At 39.3% G+C, this 21,401-nt stretch overlaps 1 protein-coding gene across 2 annotated transcripts in view; it reads left to right on the top strand.

Moving 5' to 3' along the window:
- Positions 1-21,401, top strand: part of IQCA1 (IQ motif containing with AAA domain 1) — a 180,015-nt gene that overhangs the window by 74,530 nt on the left and 84,084 nt on the right. For both annotated transcript variants that reach the window (XM_001152559.6, XM_009444612.4), the window contains exon 8: positions 14,439-14,561. In XM_001152559.6, coding sequence (XP_001152559.1) covers positions 14,439-14,561 — 123 coding nt within the window. The remainder of the gene's footprint in view (positions 1-14,438; positions 14,562-21,401) is intronic.

Below are 21,401 nucleotides of genomic sequence, written 5' to 3'. Positions count from 1 at the left end.
TTCTAGTGTTCTAAAGGGGAACAGAAGAGGCAAATGATCACCTTTTGCACATATGTTCAATACTTAGAAAAGCAAGGAGAATAAACTAAAGAGCAAAGAAGCAAAGAGAATAAACTAAAAAACTACTTTAAATAATATGAGAAGCAAGATGGGGGGGATTACAAAATTAACATGCAGAAAGCAATCGCTGTTGTGCATCCAAACAGTAGCTAGCTAGAAAATGTAATGTAAGAGACCGTTTACAACAGCAACAATGCAAAGGTGAAATGCCCAGGAATAAGCTTAATGATAAATGTACATTCTACGTGAAGAAAAGCTTACAACACTCCTGAGGGATGCGAAGAAATGGAAAAGCATATCGTGCTCGTAGGTAGGAATGCTCACACCATACATACCTTGACTCCTAAACATCATCTATAAACATAATATGATCCAAATGAAAATACCAATAGCATTATATTGGGGCATTGGCGGGGAGGAGGTGGGGAGGATGACCAAACTAAACTTTAAGTAGAAAGCAAATAACCAAGAATAACCAGTGGAATTCTGAAATTGAAGCATAGTGAGGAGGAACTAGCTTTGCCAGGTATGAAAACATATTCTTAGGAGCCCATTGGCACAGACAAAAGACTAAAAAGGCACATCAATGGAAAAGAACAGAAAATCAAGAAATAGACCCAAATACATACGGAAATTTATAATAAAGACAGCATCTCAAATGTGAAAGGAAAAAAGGAAATAAATGGTATAAGAAGAGCCAGGTTGTCATCTAAGAAAAAAGAAAATTAAATTCCCAAGTCTTTATACTTTACTTTGGAATGATCCAAATGGATCAAACACTTACGTATAAAACAAAACAAAACACAAAAGGACTAGAAGAAGCTAAGAAAGAAATATGTCATAACCTCAGAATGGGAAAGATCTTTCTAATTATGGTACAAACCCAGAAATCATAGCAGAAAAAAATTGATAAATTCAACCACACACACAAAATTGTTTTACTCCTACATGGAAACAATGACCCTGAGTAAGGGAAATGACAGATGACACCCTGAGAGAATTATTTGTGATGGGTATCACAGACAAGAGTCCTTTCTTCTCATATGTAAGGAACTCCTACAGCTCTACAAGAAAAAGAATAATAACCCAATACAAAAAACAGCAAAAGGATATGAATAGACAGTGCTCAGAAAACTCAAATGAATTCAAAACATAAGATGTTCAACATATGAAAAGACGATCAACCTCACACATATAAGAGAAATGCAAATTAAAACTACACTGACAAACAAAATTGATCAACTGAACCTCAACAAAATGCAAAACTTTTGCACTTCAAAAGATACCATTAAGAAAATGAAAATACAAGTAACAGACTGGGAGAAAATATTTACAGAATACCTACCTGTTAAAGGACTTACAGCCAGAAAATACAAAGTACTCTTACACCTCAATAAGAAGACAAACAATTCAGTCAAAAAACAGGCAAAAGATTTGAACAGACAATTCACACAGGAAGATGTATGGATGGCTAGTAAGAACATGAAAAGATGTTCAACATTATTCGTCATTAGGGTAATGAAAATTAAAATGGAAATGTAATGCTATTTCACACCCATGAGGATGGATACAAAAAAAAAGACAATTACAAATGCTGAAGATGTGGAGAAAAGGGAACCCTCATACATTGCTAGTGGGAATGTAAAATGTTGCCACTTTGGAAAACATCATGCCAATTTCTTAAAAAGTTAAACATAAATTTACCAAAGGACCTAGCAATTCTTCTCTTAGGACTCTGTCCAAAAGAAATGAAAACATATATCCACACAAAAACATTTGTACATGAATGTTCATAGCAGCATTACTCATAATTGCCAAAAATTTGAAACAACTTAAATACGTATCAACTGGGGAATAGATAGGTAAAATATGGTATATCCATGCAACTTTATATTATTTGGCAATTAAAAAGGAACACACAACTGATATATGCTACAACATGGATGAACTTAAAGCATTATGCCATACTGAAACATTATGCAACGTGAAAGAAGCCAGACACGATGGACAATGTATTTTGTTATTCCATTTATATGAAATGTCTAGAAAAAGTAAACCTGTAGACACAGAAAGTAGATTAGTGCTTGCTTGGTGATGTGCTTTGGTTGTGTCCCCACCCAAATCTCAACTTGAATTGTAGTTCCCATGATGCCCATTTGTTGTGGGATGGACCTGTTAGGAGGTAATTGAATCATGCAGGCAGTGACCCTCATGCTGTTCTCATGACAGTGAGTGAGTTCTCACAAGATTTGATGACTTTATAAGGGGCTTTTCCCCCTTTGCTCGGCACTTTTCTCTCCTGTTGCCATGTGAAGAAGGACGTGTTTGCTTCCCCTTCCACCATGATTGTAAGTTTCCTGAGGCCTTCCCAGCCATGTGGAACTGTGAGTCAAGTAAACCTCTTTACTTTATAAATTACTCAGTGTTGGGTATTTCTTCATACCAGCATGAGAATGGACTAATACACCTGGGAAGGAGAGAGAAAAGGGATTAGCAATTAATGGAAATGAGAGAATCTTATTGGGGTGATAGAAATGTTCTAAAACTGATTTGTGGTAGTGGAACACAACTTGATATACTTGCTGAAAAATTATTGAATTGCACACTTGAAATGGGTGAGTATATGATATGCTTCAATAAAATTATATTTTGAAAAGAGAAAACAGGCACCAGGCCAGATTTGGCCCTGAGGCCAAAAAAATGATGGCTGACTTAATAGCCAGTAAAGTGCACTTTTAACTTCGGGAGATTTTGCTCAAGTTGATGAGCAGGAGCAAAATAAATTCAATATTGGCTTCTTGAAAAAACAAAAGCGACTACATTTTCCACCCATGCAACTGGCAAACAAGATGCACTGTGACAACAAGCATATGGGGAAACAGGCCCTCTCCTACACTGCTGGCAGAAGGGTAAATTGACACAACCCATGGTGGGAAGTTTAACAGTATTACAAATGTGCATACACTTGATCCAGCATTTCCACTTTAAGGAATTTATCCTGCAGATATGTTCACCACCTGCAAAATGATATTTGCATGCATTTATTCATGGCAACAATGTTAGTAGTAGCAGATTACTATTAGAAATAACCTCAATCTTATTTGGTAGGGGGATGGCCAAATATATTGTTACAATACACCTGTGAAAAATGAACCGTGAAGTTCTGTATGTACCACTAAGGAAAGATGGCCAAGATATATTATTAGGTGAAAAACGCAGAACAAGAACAGTATGTGTAATACGCTAACATTTGTATAAAATGACAAGTTGATGTTTATAATGTGCATTTGTATGTATACATGTGTACATCTCTGTGCACTTGGAAGATTTTGCTATAACTGAAGAGTGCAGGTAAAATAAATTTTGTATTGGTTTAAAAAAGAGACAACTTCAATGACATATTACTTTTCACCTATACAATTGGCAAACATAACACAACAATGCCAGTGTGCTCTGTGTGTGTGTGTGTGTGTGTGTATTATATGTATATTTGCATATATGTATATTAAATGTCTTTAGAAGCATATCCAAAGTATTTGGGTTGACTTTTTAGCAAGTGTATTATGATCAGCCACGCACTGGAAGTCACCACAAACCCCAGTGGCCTGCTTAGCCCAGGACTCCAGCAGACCCCTGCTGAGGAACTCAACAGCCCTGCTGAGGAACTCAAGACCACCACACAACCACCTGCAGCTTTCACCACAGAGGACCCCTCAGGGTTTGTTATCATGAACCCCAACAGCATATTCTGCAGAGGATCCTACAGTTTTCATAGCTGAGGAAACCAACTGCCTGCACAGAAGCAGGGGACCCCCTTCAGCTTTCACCACTGAGGACACTGCATTTCTTTTCACCTTCACAGTCTCCAGGTGCCTGAGTCTCCTACCTGTCCCCCACTGGAGCCACCCAGAGCCACATGACTGCTCCTGCCACAGTGAGCACAGCCCACCGACCCACCCAAGTGGCCCTTGTGTTCCCTAGGTGCCTAAATCACCACATCTCCTTGAAACCACCCCAGCTACTGCCTCCACAGGTTCTCTGGGCCAGGGACCCAGAGCAGCTACTGCATGCATGCCAGAAAACAGCCTTGGAGCCCCCTACCTCAGACTCCAACCCCACCACTGCATGCACCCAAGGCTGACTCCTGTAGCCAGGCTATTGCAGTAGCTGCTAGCCTGGCCCCCACAACTAGATGAGCATAACCAGTTGGCCATGCCCTCCAGCAACTATCCCCACACTGTGCTTGTTCCCAAAGCTGGTCCCTGTAGCTACATGTGCATGCACCCCTCCAGCTCAGCCTAAAGCTGCCCATGCATGCAGATGGTGTTGATGGCCTGCAGCTGGCCTCTGCAATTATGCATATGCAAGCTGCTGGCCCCCACTGCCACATGTGCACCTGCAGCTGGCCCCAGCCACAAAGGACTAAGCAGGTGCCAACATCACAGACTCCAGCTGCCTGAAATGGCAAGACTGAACGCTCCCCCAGATTTGGAGCCACCACATACCCCAACACTTGGTACCTCACAACACCAGACCTGATGCTACAGTGCCCCCAGCATGCCTCTGTCCCCCGACCCTGCTGCCCACAGATGAAGGTCTTTCCTTACCAAAGCCAGTCCATAAAGTCTGGAAGAGGTGACTACTTCTTGAAATTTGCAGACTCATTTATAAGACTATATGAAGAATCAGGGAAACATGATACCCCCAACGGAACACAATAAACTTTCAGTAACTGACCCTAAAGAATTGGAGATCCATGAATTACATGACAGAGAATTCAAAATAAGTATTCTAAAGAAGCTCAGCAAATTACAAGACAATACAAATAAACTAGTTAATGAAATCAGGAAAATAATAACAGAACAAAATGAAAGAAGGATCTACAAGACAATCAGAAAGTAATAAAGTGGTGGCAATAAGTTCTTCCTGTCAATAATTATCTCAAATGTAAATGAATTAAATTCTCCAATCAAAAGACATAGCATGGCTGAATGGATTTTTTTAAAATTACCCAACTATATGCTGCATACAAGAGATTAACTTTACCTTTAAGGACACATATAGAATGAAGGTGAAGGGATAGAAAAAGATATTCCATGTAAATTGAATCCAAAAGAAAGCAGGGGTAACTATAATCATGTCAGACAAAATATACTTTAAGTCAAAAACTGTAAAAAGGGCAAATAAGATCATTATATAATTATAAAGAGATGAGTTCATCAATAGGATATAACAATTGCAAATATATATGTACCAAACATCAGAGCATATAAATATGAAAAGCGAATATTAATAGATCTGAAGGGAGAGACAGATTATAATACAATAATAGTAGGGAATTTCAGTACCTTACTTTCAACAATGAACAGATCATTCAAACATAAAATCAATAAGGAAACAATGAACTTGAACTACACTTTAGACCAAATGGACCTAATAGACATATACAGAACATTTGATCCAACAGCAGCAGAATATACATTCCTTTCAAATGCACATAGAACATTCCCCATGACAAATCATATATTCAGCCACAAAACAAGCCTTAACAAATTTAGGAAGATCAAAATCATATGAAGTATATCTTTTCAGACTGCAATGGTGTGAAACCAGGAACAATAAAAGGAAAAATCTTTGAAATTTCACAAATAGATAGAAATTAACAACATGCTCCTAAACAACCAATGGATCAAAGAAGAAATTTAAAGGCAAATTTTAAAATGTCTTGAAACCAATAAAAATGGAAACACAACATACTAAAACCTATGAGATGCAACAAAAGCAGTACTAAGAGGGAAATTTCTAGCAATAAATGCCTACACCATAAAAGAAGAAAGATCTCAAACCACCTAACATTATGCCTCAAGGAACTAGAAAAAGAAAAACAAACTATTATTAAGTACAAAATTAGCAGAGGAAAGAAATAAAGATAAGAACAAAAATAAATGAAATGGAGCCTCAAAAAAACAACAGAAAAGGTAAACTAAGAGTTGGTTTTGTGAAAGATAAAATTGACAGGCTGTTAACTAGACTAGGAGAGAAAAGAGTCACACAAATAAAATTAAAAATGAAAGAGGATACATTACAACTGATACCATAGAAATACAAAAGATCATGAGACTATTATGAATAATTATATACCAGCAAATTCATTAGCCTAGAAGAAATGGATAAATTATTATACAACAACAGGACTAATCATGAAAAAATAGAAAATCATAGTGAGTAGAGAAATTGAATCAGTAATCAAAACCCTTCCAATAAAGAAAGGCCCAGGATAAAATGGCTTCTTGTGTGAATTCTACCAAACATGTAAAGAACTAATACCAATGCTTCTTAAATTCTTCCCAAAAATTGAAGAGAAATAAATACTTCCAAATTCATTTATGAGGCCAGCATAAACCTAATACCAAAACCAGGCAAGATACTGAGAGAAAAGAAAATTATAAGCCAATGTTCATGATGAACATAGATGCAGAAACCCTCAACAAAATACTAGCAAACCAAATTCAAGAGCACATTAAAAGAATCATTCACCATGACCAAACAGGATTTATCCTTGGGACACAAGAGTGGTTCAACCTATCCAAATCAATCAGTATAATATACCACATTAACAGAATGAGGGATAATAATCATATGATCATTTTAATAGATGCAGAAAAAGTATTTGGCAAAATTCAAAACGCTTTCATGATAAAAACTCAACAAATTATGCAGAGAAGGAACTTAACACCATAAAGACTATATACGAAAAGCCCACAGCTAAAATCATACTCAATAGTGAAAATCTGAGTTTTTCCTCTAAGCTCTGCACAAGATAAGGATGCCCACTCTTGCCACTTTTATTCAACCTAGTACAGAAGTCCTAGCCAGAGCAATTAGGCAAGAATAAGAAATAGAAGGCATCCAAATAGGTAGGGAAGAAGTGAAATTGCCTGTTTTTGATCTCGCATATAGAAAAATCCAGAGGCCGGGCACAGTGGCTCACGCCTGTAATCCCAGCACTTTGGGAGGCTGAAGTGGGAGGATCACTTTCGCACAGGTTTTCGAGAAGAGCCTGGGCAACATAGCAAGACCCTGTCTGTATTAAATTTTTAAAAATTTTGAAAAAGAAAAAGGAAAACCCCAGAGACTCCACTAAAAATACTATTAGAACTGACAAACAAATTTAGTAAAGTTGCAAGATACAAAATCAGCATACAAAAGATCAGTAGCATTTCTATACACTAACAGTGAACTCTCTGAAAAAGAAATCAAGAAAACAATCCCATTTATAGTAACATTCTTTTAATTTAGGTATAAATTTAACCAAGGAGGTGAAGGATCTGTGTATTGAAACCTACAAAACATGCAAAACATTGATGAAAGAATTTTAAGAGGACACAAATAAATAGAAAGATATCCTGTACTCATGAATTGGAAGAATTAATGTTGTAAAAATGAACATATTACCCAAAGTGATCTATAGATTCAATGTAATGACAATCAAAATTTCAGTGACACTTTTTCACAGAAATAGAAAAGGCAATTCTAAAATTTATATGGAACCACAAAACACCTCAAATATCCAATGAAATCTTGGGCTAAAAGAACAAAGCTAGAGACATCACACTTCCTGATTTCCAAATATATTACAAAGCAACAGAAAGCAAAACAGCATGATACTGGCATAAAAACAGACATAAAGATCAGTGGAACAGAAGAGAGAGCCCAGAAATAAATCCACACACTACAGCAAATTGATTTTCAACAAAGGTGTCAAGAACACACAATGGAAGAAGGATAAGTCTCTTTGATAAATGGTGTAAGAAAACTATATATCCACATGCAGAACAAGGAAATTAAACCCTTATCTCACACCATATACACAAATCAACTCAAAATGAGTGAAAGCCATGAACAAAAGACCAGAAGCTATAAAACTACTGTAAGAAAACATAGGGGAAATCTCCATGACATTGATCTGGGCAGTGATTTTCTGGATATGACCCCAAAAGCACAGGCAACAAAAGTAAAAATAGATAAATGGGATTGCACCAAACTAAAAAACTTCTGCACAGCAAGGAAACAAAAGAGAAGAGTCAACCTATGAATTGGGAGAAAATATTTGCAAACCATACATCTGATAAGGCGTTAATTTCTAAAATATATAAAGAATTTAAAGACTGCTATAGCAAGAAAACAACCTAATTTAAAATTGGGCAAAGGACATGAATAGACATTTCTCAAAAGAAGACATACAAATGGTCAACATGTATATGGAAAAATGCTGAATGCAACAGACATACGCAAATTAAACAATGAGATATTACCTCACACTTAGGATGGCTGTTATCAAAAAGACAAAAGACAACAAATGTTGGCAAGGATGTGAGAGAAGGGGACCCTTGTACACTGTTGGTGGGAATGTAAATTAACACAGCCATTATGGAAAACAGTGTGGAAGTTCCTCAAAAAATGAAAAATAGAACTATATGATCCAGCAATCCCACTACTGAGTATGTATCCAAAGGAAATGAAATCAGTGTGTCAAAGAGATGTCTGCACTACCATGTTCATTGCGGCATCGCTCACAAAAGCCAAGATGTGGAAGCAACCTCAGTGTTCTTCAATAGATGAACGGATAAACATAATGTATTATATATACCCAATGGAACACTATTCAGCTTTAAAAAAGAAGGAAATTTCTGTCATTTGTGACAACATGCATGAACCCGGAGGACATTATGCTAAGTGAAATAAGCCAGGCACAGAAAGACAAATACTGCATGATCTCACTTATAAATAAAATCTAAAAAAACAATTTAACTTACAGAAGCAGAGAGTAGAATAGTGATTACCAAGGGTGGGAGGGGAAGATCAGGGAATGGAGAGATGTTGGTCAAAGGGTACAGAGTTTCCATTAGACAGGAGGAAAAAGTTCTGGAGATGTATTGTCCAGCATGATGACTATAATTAACAATATTATATTGTATATTTTTAATTGCTAAGAGAATAGATTGTAAATGTTCTCATCACACACAAAAAATGCTAAGTATGTAAGGTGATGGACATGTTAGTTAGCTTGACTTAATCATTCCACAATGTGTACATGTATCAAAACATCATGTTGTATACTGTATATATATTAAATTTTTGTCAATTATGCCTTAATAAAAAATAAAAATAAAAAGAGAGTGGATCTTCTTGGCTAGTTAACAGTATGGGGAGGAAACCTTTCACTGTATTTATGTATAATTACTCTTTCATAACTTTTGAATTGTGAACCATGAAAATGTAATACTCAAAAATTTAAACTAATAAACTATAAAAGGAGAGAGATGAAATAAACCATATAATTGGTAAGACTTTAAAAGGCTTAACTGATAAGGCCACAGTGAAATGTATACTCCACAAATAAGGATTTCATCTTTTCAGCTGCTCATAATTATATATCAGACTTTTTTTTTAAGTCTTTACAGTTCTGAAAGTTTTTTTTTACACTTTAAGTTTTAGGGTACATGTGCACAACGTGCAGGTTAGTTACATATGTATACGTGTGCCATGTTGGTGTGCTGCACCCAGTAACTCATCATTTAACATTAGGTATATCTCCAAATGCTATCCCTCCCCCCTCCCCCACCCCACAACAGGCCCCAGTGTGTGATGTTCCCCTTCCTGTGTCCATGTGTTCTCATTGTTCAATTCCCACCTATGAGCGAGAACATGTGGTGTTTGGTTTTTTGTCTTTGCGATAGTTTGCTCAGAATGATGGTTTCCAGCTTCATCCATGTCCCTAAAAAGGACATGAACTCATCGTTTTTTATGGCTGCATAGTATACCATGGTGTATATGTGCCACATTTTCTTAATACAGTCTATCGTTGTTGGACATTTGGGTTGGTTCCAAGTCTTTGCTATGGTGAATAGTGCCACAATAAACATACGTGTGCATGTGTCTTTATAGCAGCATGATTTATAATCCTTTGGGTATATACCCAGTAATGGGATGGCTGGGTCAAATAGTATTTCTGGTTCTAGATCCCTGAGGAATCGCCACACTGACTTCCACAATGGTTGAACTAGTTTACACTCCCACCAACAGTGTAAAAGTATTCCTATTTCTCCACATCCTCTCCAGCACCTGTTGTTTCCTGACTTTTTAATGATCGCCATTCTAACTGGTGTGAGATGGTATCTCACTGTGGTTTTGCATTTCTCAGATGGCCAGTGATGATGAGCATGTTTTCATGTGTTTTTTGGCTGCATAAATGTCTTCTTTTGAGAAGTGTCTGTTCATATCCTTTGCCCACTTGTTGATGGCGTTGTTTCTTTTTTCTTGTAAATTTGTTTGAGTTCATTGTAGATTCTGGATATTAGCCCTTTGTCAGATGAGTAGATTGCAAAAATTTTCTCCCATTCTGTAGGTTGCCTGTTCACTCTGATGGTAGTTTCTTTTGCTGTGCAGAAGCTCTTTAGTTTAATTAGATCCCATTTGTCATTTTTGGCTTTTGTTGCCATTGCTTTTGGTGTTTTAGACATGAAGTCCTTGCCCATGCCTATGTCCTGAATGGTATTGCCTAGGTTTGCTTCTAGGGTTTTTATGGTTTTAGGTCTAACGTTTAAGTCTTTAATCCATCTTGAATTGATTTTGGTATAAGGTGTAAGGAAGGGATCCAGTTTCAGCTTTCTACATATGGCTAGCCAGTTTTCCCAGCACCATTTATTAAATAGGGAATCCTTTCCCCATTTCTTGTTTTTTCAGGTTTGTCAAAGATCAGATGGTTGTAGATATGCAGCATTATTTCTGAGGGCTCTGTTCTGTTCCACTGGTCTATGTCTCTGTTTTGGTACCAGTACCATGCTGTTTTGGTTACTGTAGCCTTGTAGTACAGTTTGAAGTCAGGTAGTGTGGTGCCTCCAGCTTTGTTCTTTTGGCTTAGGATTGACTTGGCAATGCGGGCTCCTTTTTGGTTCCATATGAACTTTAAAGTAGTTTTTTCTAATTCTTTGAAGAAAGTCATTGGTAGCTTGATGGGGATGACATTGAATCTATAAATTACCTTGGGCAGTATGGCCATTTTCACAATATTGATTCTTCCTACTCATGAGCATGGAATGTTCTTCCATTTGTTTGTATCCTCTTTTATTTCATTGAGCAGTGGTTTGTAGTTCTCCTTGAAGAGGTCCTTCACATCCCTTGTAAGTTGGATTCCTAGATATTTTATTCTCTTTGAAGCAATTGTGAATGGGAGTTCACTCATGATTTGGCTCTCTGTTTGTCTGTTGTTGGTGTATAAGAATGCTTGTGATTTTTGCACATTGATTTTGTATCCTGAGACTTTGCTGAAGTTGCCTATCAGCTTAAGGAGATTTTGGGCTGAGATGATGGGGTTTTCTAGATATACAATCATGTCATCTGCAAACAGGGACAATTTGACTTCCTCTTTTCCTAATTGAATACCCTTTATTTCCTTCTCCTGCCTGATTGCCCTGGCCAGAACTTCCAATACTATGTTGAATATGAGTGGTGAGAGAGGGCATCCCTGTCTTGTGCCCGTTTTCAAAGGGAATGCTTCCAGTTTTTGCTCATTCAGTATGATATTGGCTGTGGGTTTGTCATAGATAGCTCTTATTATTTTGAGATACGTCCCATCGATACCTAATTTATTGAGAGTTTTTAGCATGAGCGTTGTTGAATTTTGTCAAAGGCCTTTTGTCATTGGTTCTGTTTATATGCTGGATTATGTTTATTGATTTACGTATGTTGAACCAGCCTTGCATCCCAGGGATGAAGCCCACTTGATCATGGTGGATAAGCTTTTTGATGTGCTGCTGGATTCGGTTTGCCAGTATTTTATTGAGGATTTTTACATCAATGTTCATCAAGGATATTGGTCTAAAATTCTCTTTTTTTGTTGTGTCTCTGCCAGGCTTTGGTATCAAGATAATGCTGGCCTCATAAAATGAGTTAGGGAGGATTCCCTCTTTTTCTATTGATTAGAATAGTTTCAGAAGGAATGGTACCAGCTCCTCCTTGTACCTCTGGTAGAATTCAGCTGTGAATCCATCTGGTCCTGGACTTTTTTTGGTTGGTAAGCTATTAATTATTGCCTCAATTTCAGAGCCTGTTATTGGTCTATTCAGAGATTCAACTTCTCCCTGGTTTGGTCTTGGGAGGGTGTATGTGTCGAGGAATTTATCCATTTCTTCTAGATTTTCTAGTTTATTTGCGTAAAGGTGTTTATAGTGTTCTCTGATGGTAGTTTGTATTTCTGTGGGGTCGGTGGTGATATCCCCTTTAACATTTTTTATTGCATCTATTTGATTCTTCTCTCTTTTCTTCTTTATTAGTCTTGCTAGCGGTCTATCAATTTAGTTGATCTTTTCAAAAAACCAGCTCGTGGATTCATTGATTTTTTAAAGGGTTTTTTGTGTCTCTATTTCCTTCAGTTCTGCTCTGATCTCGGTTATTTCTTGCCTGCTGCTAGCTTTTGAATGTGTTTGCTCTTGCTTCTCTAGTTCTTTTAATTGTGATGTTAGGGTGTTAATTTTAACTGAACAACCTGCTCCTGAATTACTACTGGGTACATAACAAAATGAAGGCAGAAATAAAGATGTTCTTTGAAACCAACAAGAACAAAGACACAAAATACCAGAATCTGTGGGACACATTCAAAGCAATGTGTAGAGGGAAATTTATAGCACTAGATGCCCACAAGAGAAAGCAGAAAAGTTTTACAGTTTCTAAGGTCCAAACAATGTCTGTGTTACAAGTGCTCCAGTACAATGAAGACCTGGGCAGCCACACCTTGATTCTATGAGTCAAGGTGAGCCTTTGTCTGTTTTGTTTTGTTTTTTGAGGCAGGATCTCACTCTGTCACCCAGGCTGGAGGGCAGTGGCTGGATCATAGCTCACAGCAGCCTCTACCTTCCAGGCTCAGGTAATCCTCCCACCTCAGCCTCCCAGATAGCTGGGAATACAGGTGTGCACCACCACGCCTGGATAATGTTTTGTATTTTTTTGTAGACATGGGGTTTCATCATGTTGCCTAGGCTGGGAAAAGATCATTTTTGCATGGCCAAATATGTTCACAACACATGCTTCACCTCTCGCCTTTCTCCACACTAGGATAAAACGATATTAGCCCTTGTCTCCCCACCCCCAATTTTTTAATTGCTCCATCTTCAAAGGCAACGGCTGTACTTAATTTGGAGTTTGTCATTCCCTTACATTCCTTTGTACTTGGACTACATGTGTATGTACCTGAAACTGGAGTATGGATTGTTGGTTTCACTCTGTGCATTTTGTACAGTGGAGTAAGTTGACATGTGTTCTTATACATCATGCCTCTTTTCTCCCTACATTATGAAATTCATCCTGGTTAAGCACGTGCTGAATCCCAGCTCAGCTACTCACTAGCTGTGTGTCCCTGGCTGGGATACTGCACTGTATGTGTCCCAGTTCCCTCATCCATAAAACAGGGCAACAACAGCAACCCCCATGCGTCTGGTGTAGCAGCAAAGGAGTCTGTCTCTGTGAGACTCTCAGAAGCATGCCTGGCGGATCCTAAGTGCTATGTATGGAGATGCTGGCTCCATTTTAGAGCTGAGGAAACTGAGTCTCAAAGAGCTTATGCAGCTTGTCTTGGCCACATGACAAGTCATGAGCAGAGCCCCGGGGGCCAAACAGGAAGCATGTCCTGTCATTGTCACCTTTATATCTCCTGGAATTCACAGCTCTCTATGGCAGTGAGTGAGTGCTCAGTGAACACTGTTGTATTGAACTGAATTATATGTTTTTTTAACAAATCTATAATAATTCTCCAGTGGTGCTAATCCTATGTGAACTGGATACTTTTTAACAAATATTTTATAATTTAGGAGGACAAAAGGTCTTTTGTCGCTGTAGGGGATATAAATTAAATCACTGGTGAAAGAAACCAACTCATGAAAATGAAAGTTATTGCAAGAGTGGCTGTTGCCATTGGAGCCTAGCAGGAAGCAGTGGCATCCTCCCCCTGGATTTTGACGAGCTGTGGGCAGGGCTGGCACATCCAGCTGTTGCTGAGACGTTGAGGAAGCTATGACCTCCCCTAGAGTTTGTGGAACCTCCAGGAGCTGGAGTGGGTGGAATTAGGGAAGGAACTGGGCTCAGAAATGTCGAGACTCTCTCTCCATCTACATTGAGGCTGCTGCCCCCTGTTCATGAATCCAGCTAAGGGTAGATGGTAGGGAGGAGCCCCACCATGCCCCAGAAGGGGTCGGCTTGCAGGGTCCAGGGCCAGGCAGAGAGGTGACACTGACCAGCACAAAAACTTCCTTTCAGACAGGGAAAACAGTCCTCCTCTTGATAGGGATCTATGAAAATGGTATGATTATTTTGGTTTTCACTAGGTTATTGAGGATATCATTGCAAACCAAGAGGAAGAAGAAAAAAACAAAAAGAAGAAGAAGAAAAAGGAAAAACAACCCAAGAAAGCCAAAAAACAAAAGAAAGGAACAAAGGAGAAAAATAAGGTAAAATATTTATATGAAATTTTAGAAATTTGATTTCATTTTCTTTTTATTGACTTCTTTGCTTTGAGTCAATGAGATATTTACAGATCTGTTGGGAGTGCAGCCATTTGTTTCCTAGAGAAACCATGTTATCTACCAACAGGTTTTCAGTTTTTAAATATTGATCGGCAATCCATTGCCACATTTTCTATAACTTGTAAGTATCAATTAGGATCAATCGTGGTTTCAACAACTCAGATACCTCACATGTTTTTTCACATACATGATAGCTTTGAGTTTTCCTTCCTCAAAATAAATTATCCCACTTGTCTTTCCTCAATGGTAGAGAGAAGTAAAAATGCTTAACAAACCAAGTAAACACTGAAAAGTCAAAATAATCATACTAATTTAACCAAAATGTGTTCATTCAAATTTATCATCTAGCACTGACATCTGGATATATTTTAACAGAAGTATTTGTTACCAAAGGAAATCAGAGTTCACAGAGTGTCACATTGGGCCCGTCATTCCGTCATGTAGGGGGGTTGGAAGCGGAGGTGGAATGAACTTGCCAATAACTGGGGGGGTCTTCATGGTGAAGCCTGCAGGAGAAGTGAACTCTTAGGGCCCATATGCTTTCAGCATAAACTCTTTCTATGAGAAACGGATCTCAGGCTTGAAGATGGCCTCATCCTAAAACATGACTATGTTTGAAGTAGAGTGTGTTGCAGTCAGATACCACTTCATGGCTGACCAAAATCCAGTCGGAATCAGCTCTGAAGAGTGGATTCTTAAAGACATTTATGCAGCCAACAAACATATGAAAAGAAGCTCATTATCACCGGTCATTAGAGAAATGCAAATCAAAACCACAATGAGATACTATCTCACGCCAATTAGAATGGTGATTATTAAAAAGTCTGGAAACAACAGAAGCTGGCAAGGCTGTGGAGAAATAGGAACACTTTTACACTGTTGGTGAGAGTGTAAATTAGTTCAACCATTGTGGAAGACAGTGTGGCGATTCCTCAAGGACCTAGAACCAGAAATACCATTTGACCCAGCAATCCCATTACTGGTATATACCCAAAGGATTATAAATCATTCTATAAAGACACATGCACACGTGTGTTTATTGCAGCACTATTTACAATAGCAAAGACTTGGAACCAACCCAAATGCCCATCAATGATAGACTGGATAAAGAAAATGTGGCACATATACACCATGGAATACTATGCAGCCATAAAAAAGAATGAGTTCATGTCTTTTGCAGGTACATGAATGAAGCTGAAAACTATCATCCTCAGCAAACTAACACGGGAACAGAAAACCAAACACCACATGTTCTCACTCATAAGTGGGAGTTGAACAATGAGAACACATGGACACAGGGAGGGGAACATCACACACAGGGGCCTGTTGGGGGATGGGGGGCAAGGGGAGAGAGAGCATTAGGACAAATACCTAATGCATTCGGGGCTTAAAACCTAGATGACGGGTTCATAGGTGCAGTAAACCACCATGGCACATGTATACCTATGTAACAAACCTGTACGTTCTGCACATGTATCCCAGAACTTAAAGTAATATTTAAAAAAAAAAAAAGATCATGATCCTGCTGTGACTCCAGTCTGCATCAGCTCTTCAGAGTGGATTGGTAGAGGTTATGATCCACAGTGACTGTTGAGAGGCAGTGACCCAGCTCCAGCTCAGACAGCCACAGTCGTGCTCCTCATGTTACACGGATGGTTCTGACCAGCACACAGACTCGCAAACTTCTGTGTGGGAGGAGCAGCTCCGAGGGTCTGGCAGACTGTGTCTGGGAACCCTGGTGCCAGGCAACAGTGAGAGAGAAAAGGGATAGCCTGTGCAGTCAAGCAAGACGAGCTACTTGAGTTAGAAGTTACGAGCAAGGGAGAAAGGGTAATGGTAAACATAAAATCACAGCACGCAAATCTGGCACGATGTAGGCAATGGTAACAAAAGCCGACATTTTGGCTGGGCATGGCGGCTCACGCCTGTAATCCCAGCACTTTGGGAGGCCGAGGCAGGCAGATCACCTGAGGTCAGGAGTTCGAGACCAGCCTGGCCAACATGGTGAAACCCCATCTCTACTAAAAATACATACCTGCAATCCCAGCACTTTGGGAGGCCAAGGCAGGCAGATCACCTGAGTTCAGGAGTTCAAGACCAGCTTGACCAATATGGTGAAACCCCATCTCTACAAAAATACAAAAATGAGCCAGGCGTGGTGGTGGGTGCCTGTAATCCCAGCAACTCAGGAGGCTGAGGCAGGAGAATTGCTTGAACCCAGGAGGCGGAGATTGCAGTGAGCCAATAATGTGCCACTGCACTCCAGCCTCAGTGATAGAGTAAGACTCTGTCGCAAAATTATTTATATATAATATAATATAATATATATTATATATATTTTATATATAGATATATATATAAGTAAATAAATAAATAAAAGCCAACATTGTGTTCAAAGCTCCGGGCATGACTGCGGCTGGCCGACTGAAGGCAGTGGTTCCTTTCACATGCTCAGCTCCTGCACTGTGACCCGCAGTGTTTCTTCCATCTGCCTCCATTTGTCTTCATCCCTTTCTTTAACCACGTTCCACTGATGTTCACTGAATGAACAAAAGAAGAGACCCCTTACTGCTCATTTGGGGCACAACCCAATTCACTGGCAGTAGATGCTGAGTTGGGCCCCTTGGATACCCCTTTCAGGACCAAGGCACTCAAGCACCTGGCTCCCCCCATGACAGTGCTGACACTCACAGCTAAATCCCACCCCAGGAATTGCTCCAGTCTAAGGGAGCTACTGCAAGCGAGATTACACCCCTTCTGGGGAAGGTGCATCCAAGGACAGTCACATGATAGTACCAAAGCCCAGCCCCCTCACCTTGCCTGGACAACTCCAAGGGTTCTCCCAGCTTCTGTTGCTCCCTTTGGGATTAGCTGATAGCTCTCTTGCAATTGCATCATAACTTAGCTTCTCCCTCTGCCCAGGGCTGCTTCCCTCCCTCTCTTCCTTCTGGGTGGTGTTCCCAGTAGACCACCTACATCCATCTCCATCTGAGTGTTTCCAGGGAACCCGATCTGGGAGACCACCTAGGGCCCTATTGTTCTGCCTATACCCCAGAAGTTCTAGCTTGTTCTGGAAAAAAATAAAAGCCCCCTGAATACAGTTAATTTTAAAAATCATACTCTTACTCTGCAAGACAATTTTGAAGAAGTGCCTAAGAATAAAGAGAATTGGAAGCATTCCAATTTTATTCTAAGAATCTCTTCCTCTAAATATGCACAAGGGAGTTTTATACTTGCAAATTAAAAATTCGCTGTTAGTGAAGCTTGTTCCGTGTAAATCTGAAATTACCAGCTACACAATCTGGTCTTTGTTGGGTGAAAGTATTTTATTAACTAGCTATTAAAGAGTCACTTAACGATGAACAGTTTTGAACAAAAAGCAAAGTTTGAGAACATCAGCATTTATGAAATGCTTGCAAATGAAGGGAAAACGCCTTCAGAATCAGAAATGAAGTTTTTCATGAAAAATGCAGATCTGCATAGTGACAATGTGATTATTAAAAGAAGAAATGGTCATCTCTAATAAAAATTGATATATTTAAGTTATACTGCTACACTTCTTAGAGATCAGATTACCCTTTCCAGAGACTTTTAAAAGTCTTACTCTGGTATCAACCCTAGAGTACCTCAAACCATTCCTGAGACCAGTTATTCAAATCCTTTTGTGAGAACTGACATTTTGACTTATAGCAAAAGGCACTGTAATTCCTCATGGTTAGACGGCAAGGGAGAAGAGAGAGGAAAATAGTTGTGTCTAACTTGTCTGGACGCTGGCTTATCCCAGCCCTCACAGGGCCCAGCTGCATGATTGTTCTTTCACTATTTTGACAAGACCACATATCAATTGCCAGTTCTATATGCATAATTGGAAAACTTGAAAAGACCTCATGTTTTAATTGAAATATTAATATGTTAGTTGAAATATTCAGATAGGATTATCAGATAGGATAATCCTATCTGAATATTTCAACTAACCTCTTTAAATGGAAAATAGGTTATTTTCTAAATGTCACACAGGTAGAGAGCTAAAAGCTTTACACGTCCATGAGATCGTTACAAATTAACATAAATATGAAAAAATCTATTATAAGTGCAAAAAAAAGTCGTGAGAACTGCTGAATGTTTCGGTTGAATTTCACAATGAATCAGTGTTTCTGTGTGAATTTCCAATTTATTGCAGGGCTAGTGGAGTGAGAAAGAGCAGGATTGTCATGGTGGATCTCTGTAATTGTACACAAGACCATTTTAGAATAAAGTATCTTGTGATTAATAATCTTGCCTGCATTTGATCTTTTCATCAAGAAACTTGGTGAAACAGTTTAATGTTTAAAATATGAACGTTCACAGTTCCTTATTTGGATCCATCTGGAGCCCCTCCATACTGAGATACTGAAAGACAGAAGAAAACAGAACAGTCTGGGATGTTCGTCTTCAGCTCAGGGCTAGTGGAAGAGAAAACACAAAAGCACAGTAGTCCTGCCCAGTGGCTCACACCTGTAATCCCAGCACTTTGGGAGGCTTGGTCAGGAGGATCACTTGAGGCCAGGAGTTGGCACCCAGCCTGGGCAACACAGCGAGACCCCATCTGTACTAAAAACAAAAAAAGAAGCGCAATAAATACATTCAAATAAGAGGTTCTAAAAATTAGTCTCTCATTCATAGGCAAGAAAATGAATCTCTAGGTAAACTTCACACCTTACACAAGTATTAACTCAAAATGGGTCATGGACTTAAACATAAAACTATGAAGCTTTGAGATTAAAACATAGGAAAAACATCCTCAGAATCTAGAGCTAGGCAAAGAGGTCTTAGACTGGACACCAAAAGCAGGATCCATAAAAGGAAAAATTTATAAATTGGGCCTCATCAAAATCAGAAACTGTTGCTCTCTGAAAGACCCAGTGAAGAGGATGAAAAAAAAGCTATGGATGGGAGAAAATATTTGCAAACTATCTATCTGAAAAGGATTAGCACCTAGAATATATACAGAACTCTCAGGAAAAAAATAGTCTTTCTTTTGAGTTCTCAGTTTTAAATCCAAAATTGTTGTGGACTGCAGTTAAGGAATGCTCTGTGGAAAGCACTTTAACAGAAGACAATGCTAGTGCCAGGAGGACATTTTCTGCTAACTGATGACAGTCCTGCAGAGGTGCTTTCAACACCAAAGTAATCGCCTTTGTCTCACAGTTGTGTGGCCCTCACATTGGCTTTAGAAACAAAAGTCGCAGTAATAGAGCACTATGCCATCATCCTTACAACTGTTTCCTCTGTTATTTTTCAAGCCACATGTTAGACCATTTGGAATGATTTAAAATGGTATTGACCTGTCATGACGTGATCACATGAACATTAATGAGTCTTCTCTAAATGCACTCCAGCCTCAAAATGCTTTAACTTAGTGCTAACTTCTTCTGGAAAGACCCTTGGACCTTTATACAGCACAATTCACATTGAAAGCATTTGTTTATCTGCAGTGCCAGCAGACGTAACTCCGACCACAGCTCCTCCTCTCCAATCCCTTGGCCCAAAGAGGTGCTCCAAATTGAACCATTAAGCCAACCACATTCTTAGGTTATTTTAGAACATTTCAAACCAAATTTTGCATGACTTTACAAAAATGGACAAGTGAATGTCATGCATTTCCAAAGGAAGTTATCAGGAATGAGGTTGCCATCAAGGAAATGTATGTCTGGAGCATCTTCTGTGTCCACTGAAATACAATAAGAGAAGAAGATGGAAAGAAGTGAGAGGTTGGCTTGTGGGGGACAGAGACAATAGAGTCCTTAGCCTAGGGAACAGGGGCCCCATGGTTAAACACCCTGCAGTTGTATGTAAACTTTCATGGGAAGGAACATTCTCTGGGGAAAAGGTGTGTGGACTTTCTTCATGTTTTCAAGAGGTCCCTTTTATAAAAAGCTCAAAAATCACTGCTTAGAGAAAGGATATATTTGGATACACAGGCAAAGGGCCAATGGAGGCACTGCGGACTCAAAGGAGAGTGATGATCTTAGGCACCAGAGTGGCAGGGGAGGCTTCATGAGGGATATGAAATGGCAGGAGACTCTTTCAGGAGCCTACGCTCACAGCCCAAGTCTGCCCACATCTCCCCATCTCCACGGCAACCACCTGACCAAGAGGCATCATTGCCTCTCACAGCTGCAACTGTACCAGCCTCCCAGCCAATGCCCCCACCTCCTCTCCTGCCATTCTACAGCCTATTCCCCTGCAGCAGCTAGAGTGACCCAAACTCTGATCGGCATCTCTGACAGCTCTTGGAACTCAAGAGCTATGCAGTAATTATTTTTGAAGAGATGAATAAATGCTCAGATGAAGATCTGCCCTTGGGTGAAAGTACTGGATATAAAAAGATGAAATAGATGCAAGAGACATCTCGAAGGATGCAAGAGATACCACAAAGGATGACTTGCCTGGCTGACAGGGTGTGGAAGAAACAGGAGACCAAGGAATTGAAGTGAACTCCAGGTATCTTGAGTGGAACAGAGGTAAGATTGAGAACAGATGGACCAGGGCTGGCTTTAGAGCTATTGAGTCAAACCATTGTCTATGGTTCAACAGCTGGAAGTTCAGGACAAACTCAGGAGAGATAAAGACCAGTGGTGCGGATCAGGACATATCCCTGCACAGGAAAACTCTAGTTGAAGGTGGGGCACGGATGAGGTGTAGGAAAATTCATGTGAATGGAGGCTGGAGAATCTGGATTACAGCCACATATTGAGGCAGCAGGAAGAGCTAAAACCAACTGGG

The sequence above is a fragment of the Pan troglodytes genome, chromosome 13, assembly GCF_028858775.2.
Source record: "Pan troglodytes isolate AG18354 chromosome 13, NHGRI_mPanTro3-v2.0_pri, whole genome shotgun sequence".
Classification (NCBI taxonomy): Eukaryota; Metazoa; Chordata; class Mammalia; order Primates; family Hominidae; genus Pan; species Pan troglodytes.
The sequence above is the reverse complement of the archived record's forward strand: the minus strand, read 5'-3'. Positions and strand labels throughout refer to the sequence as shown.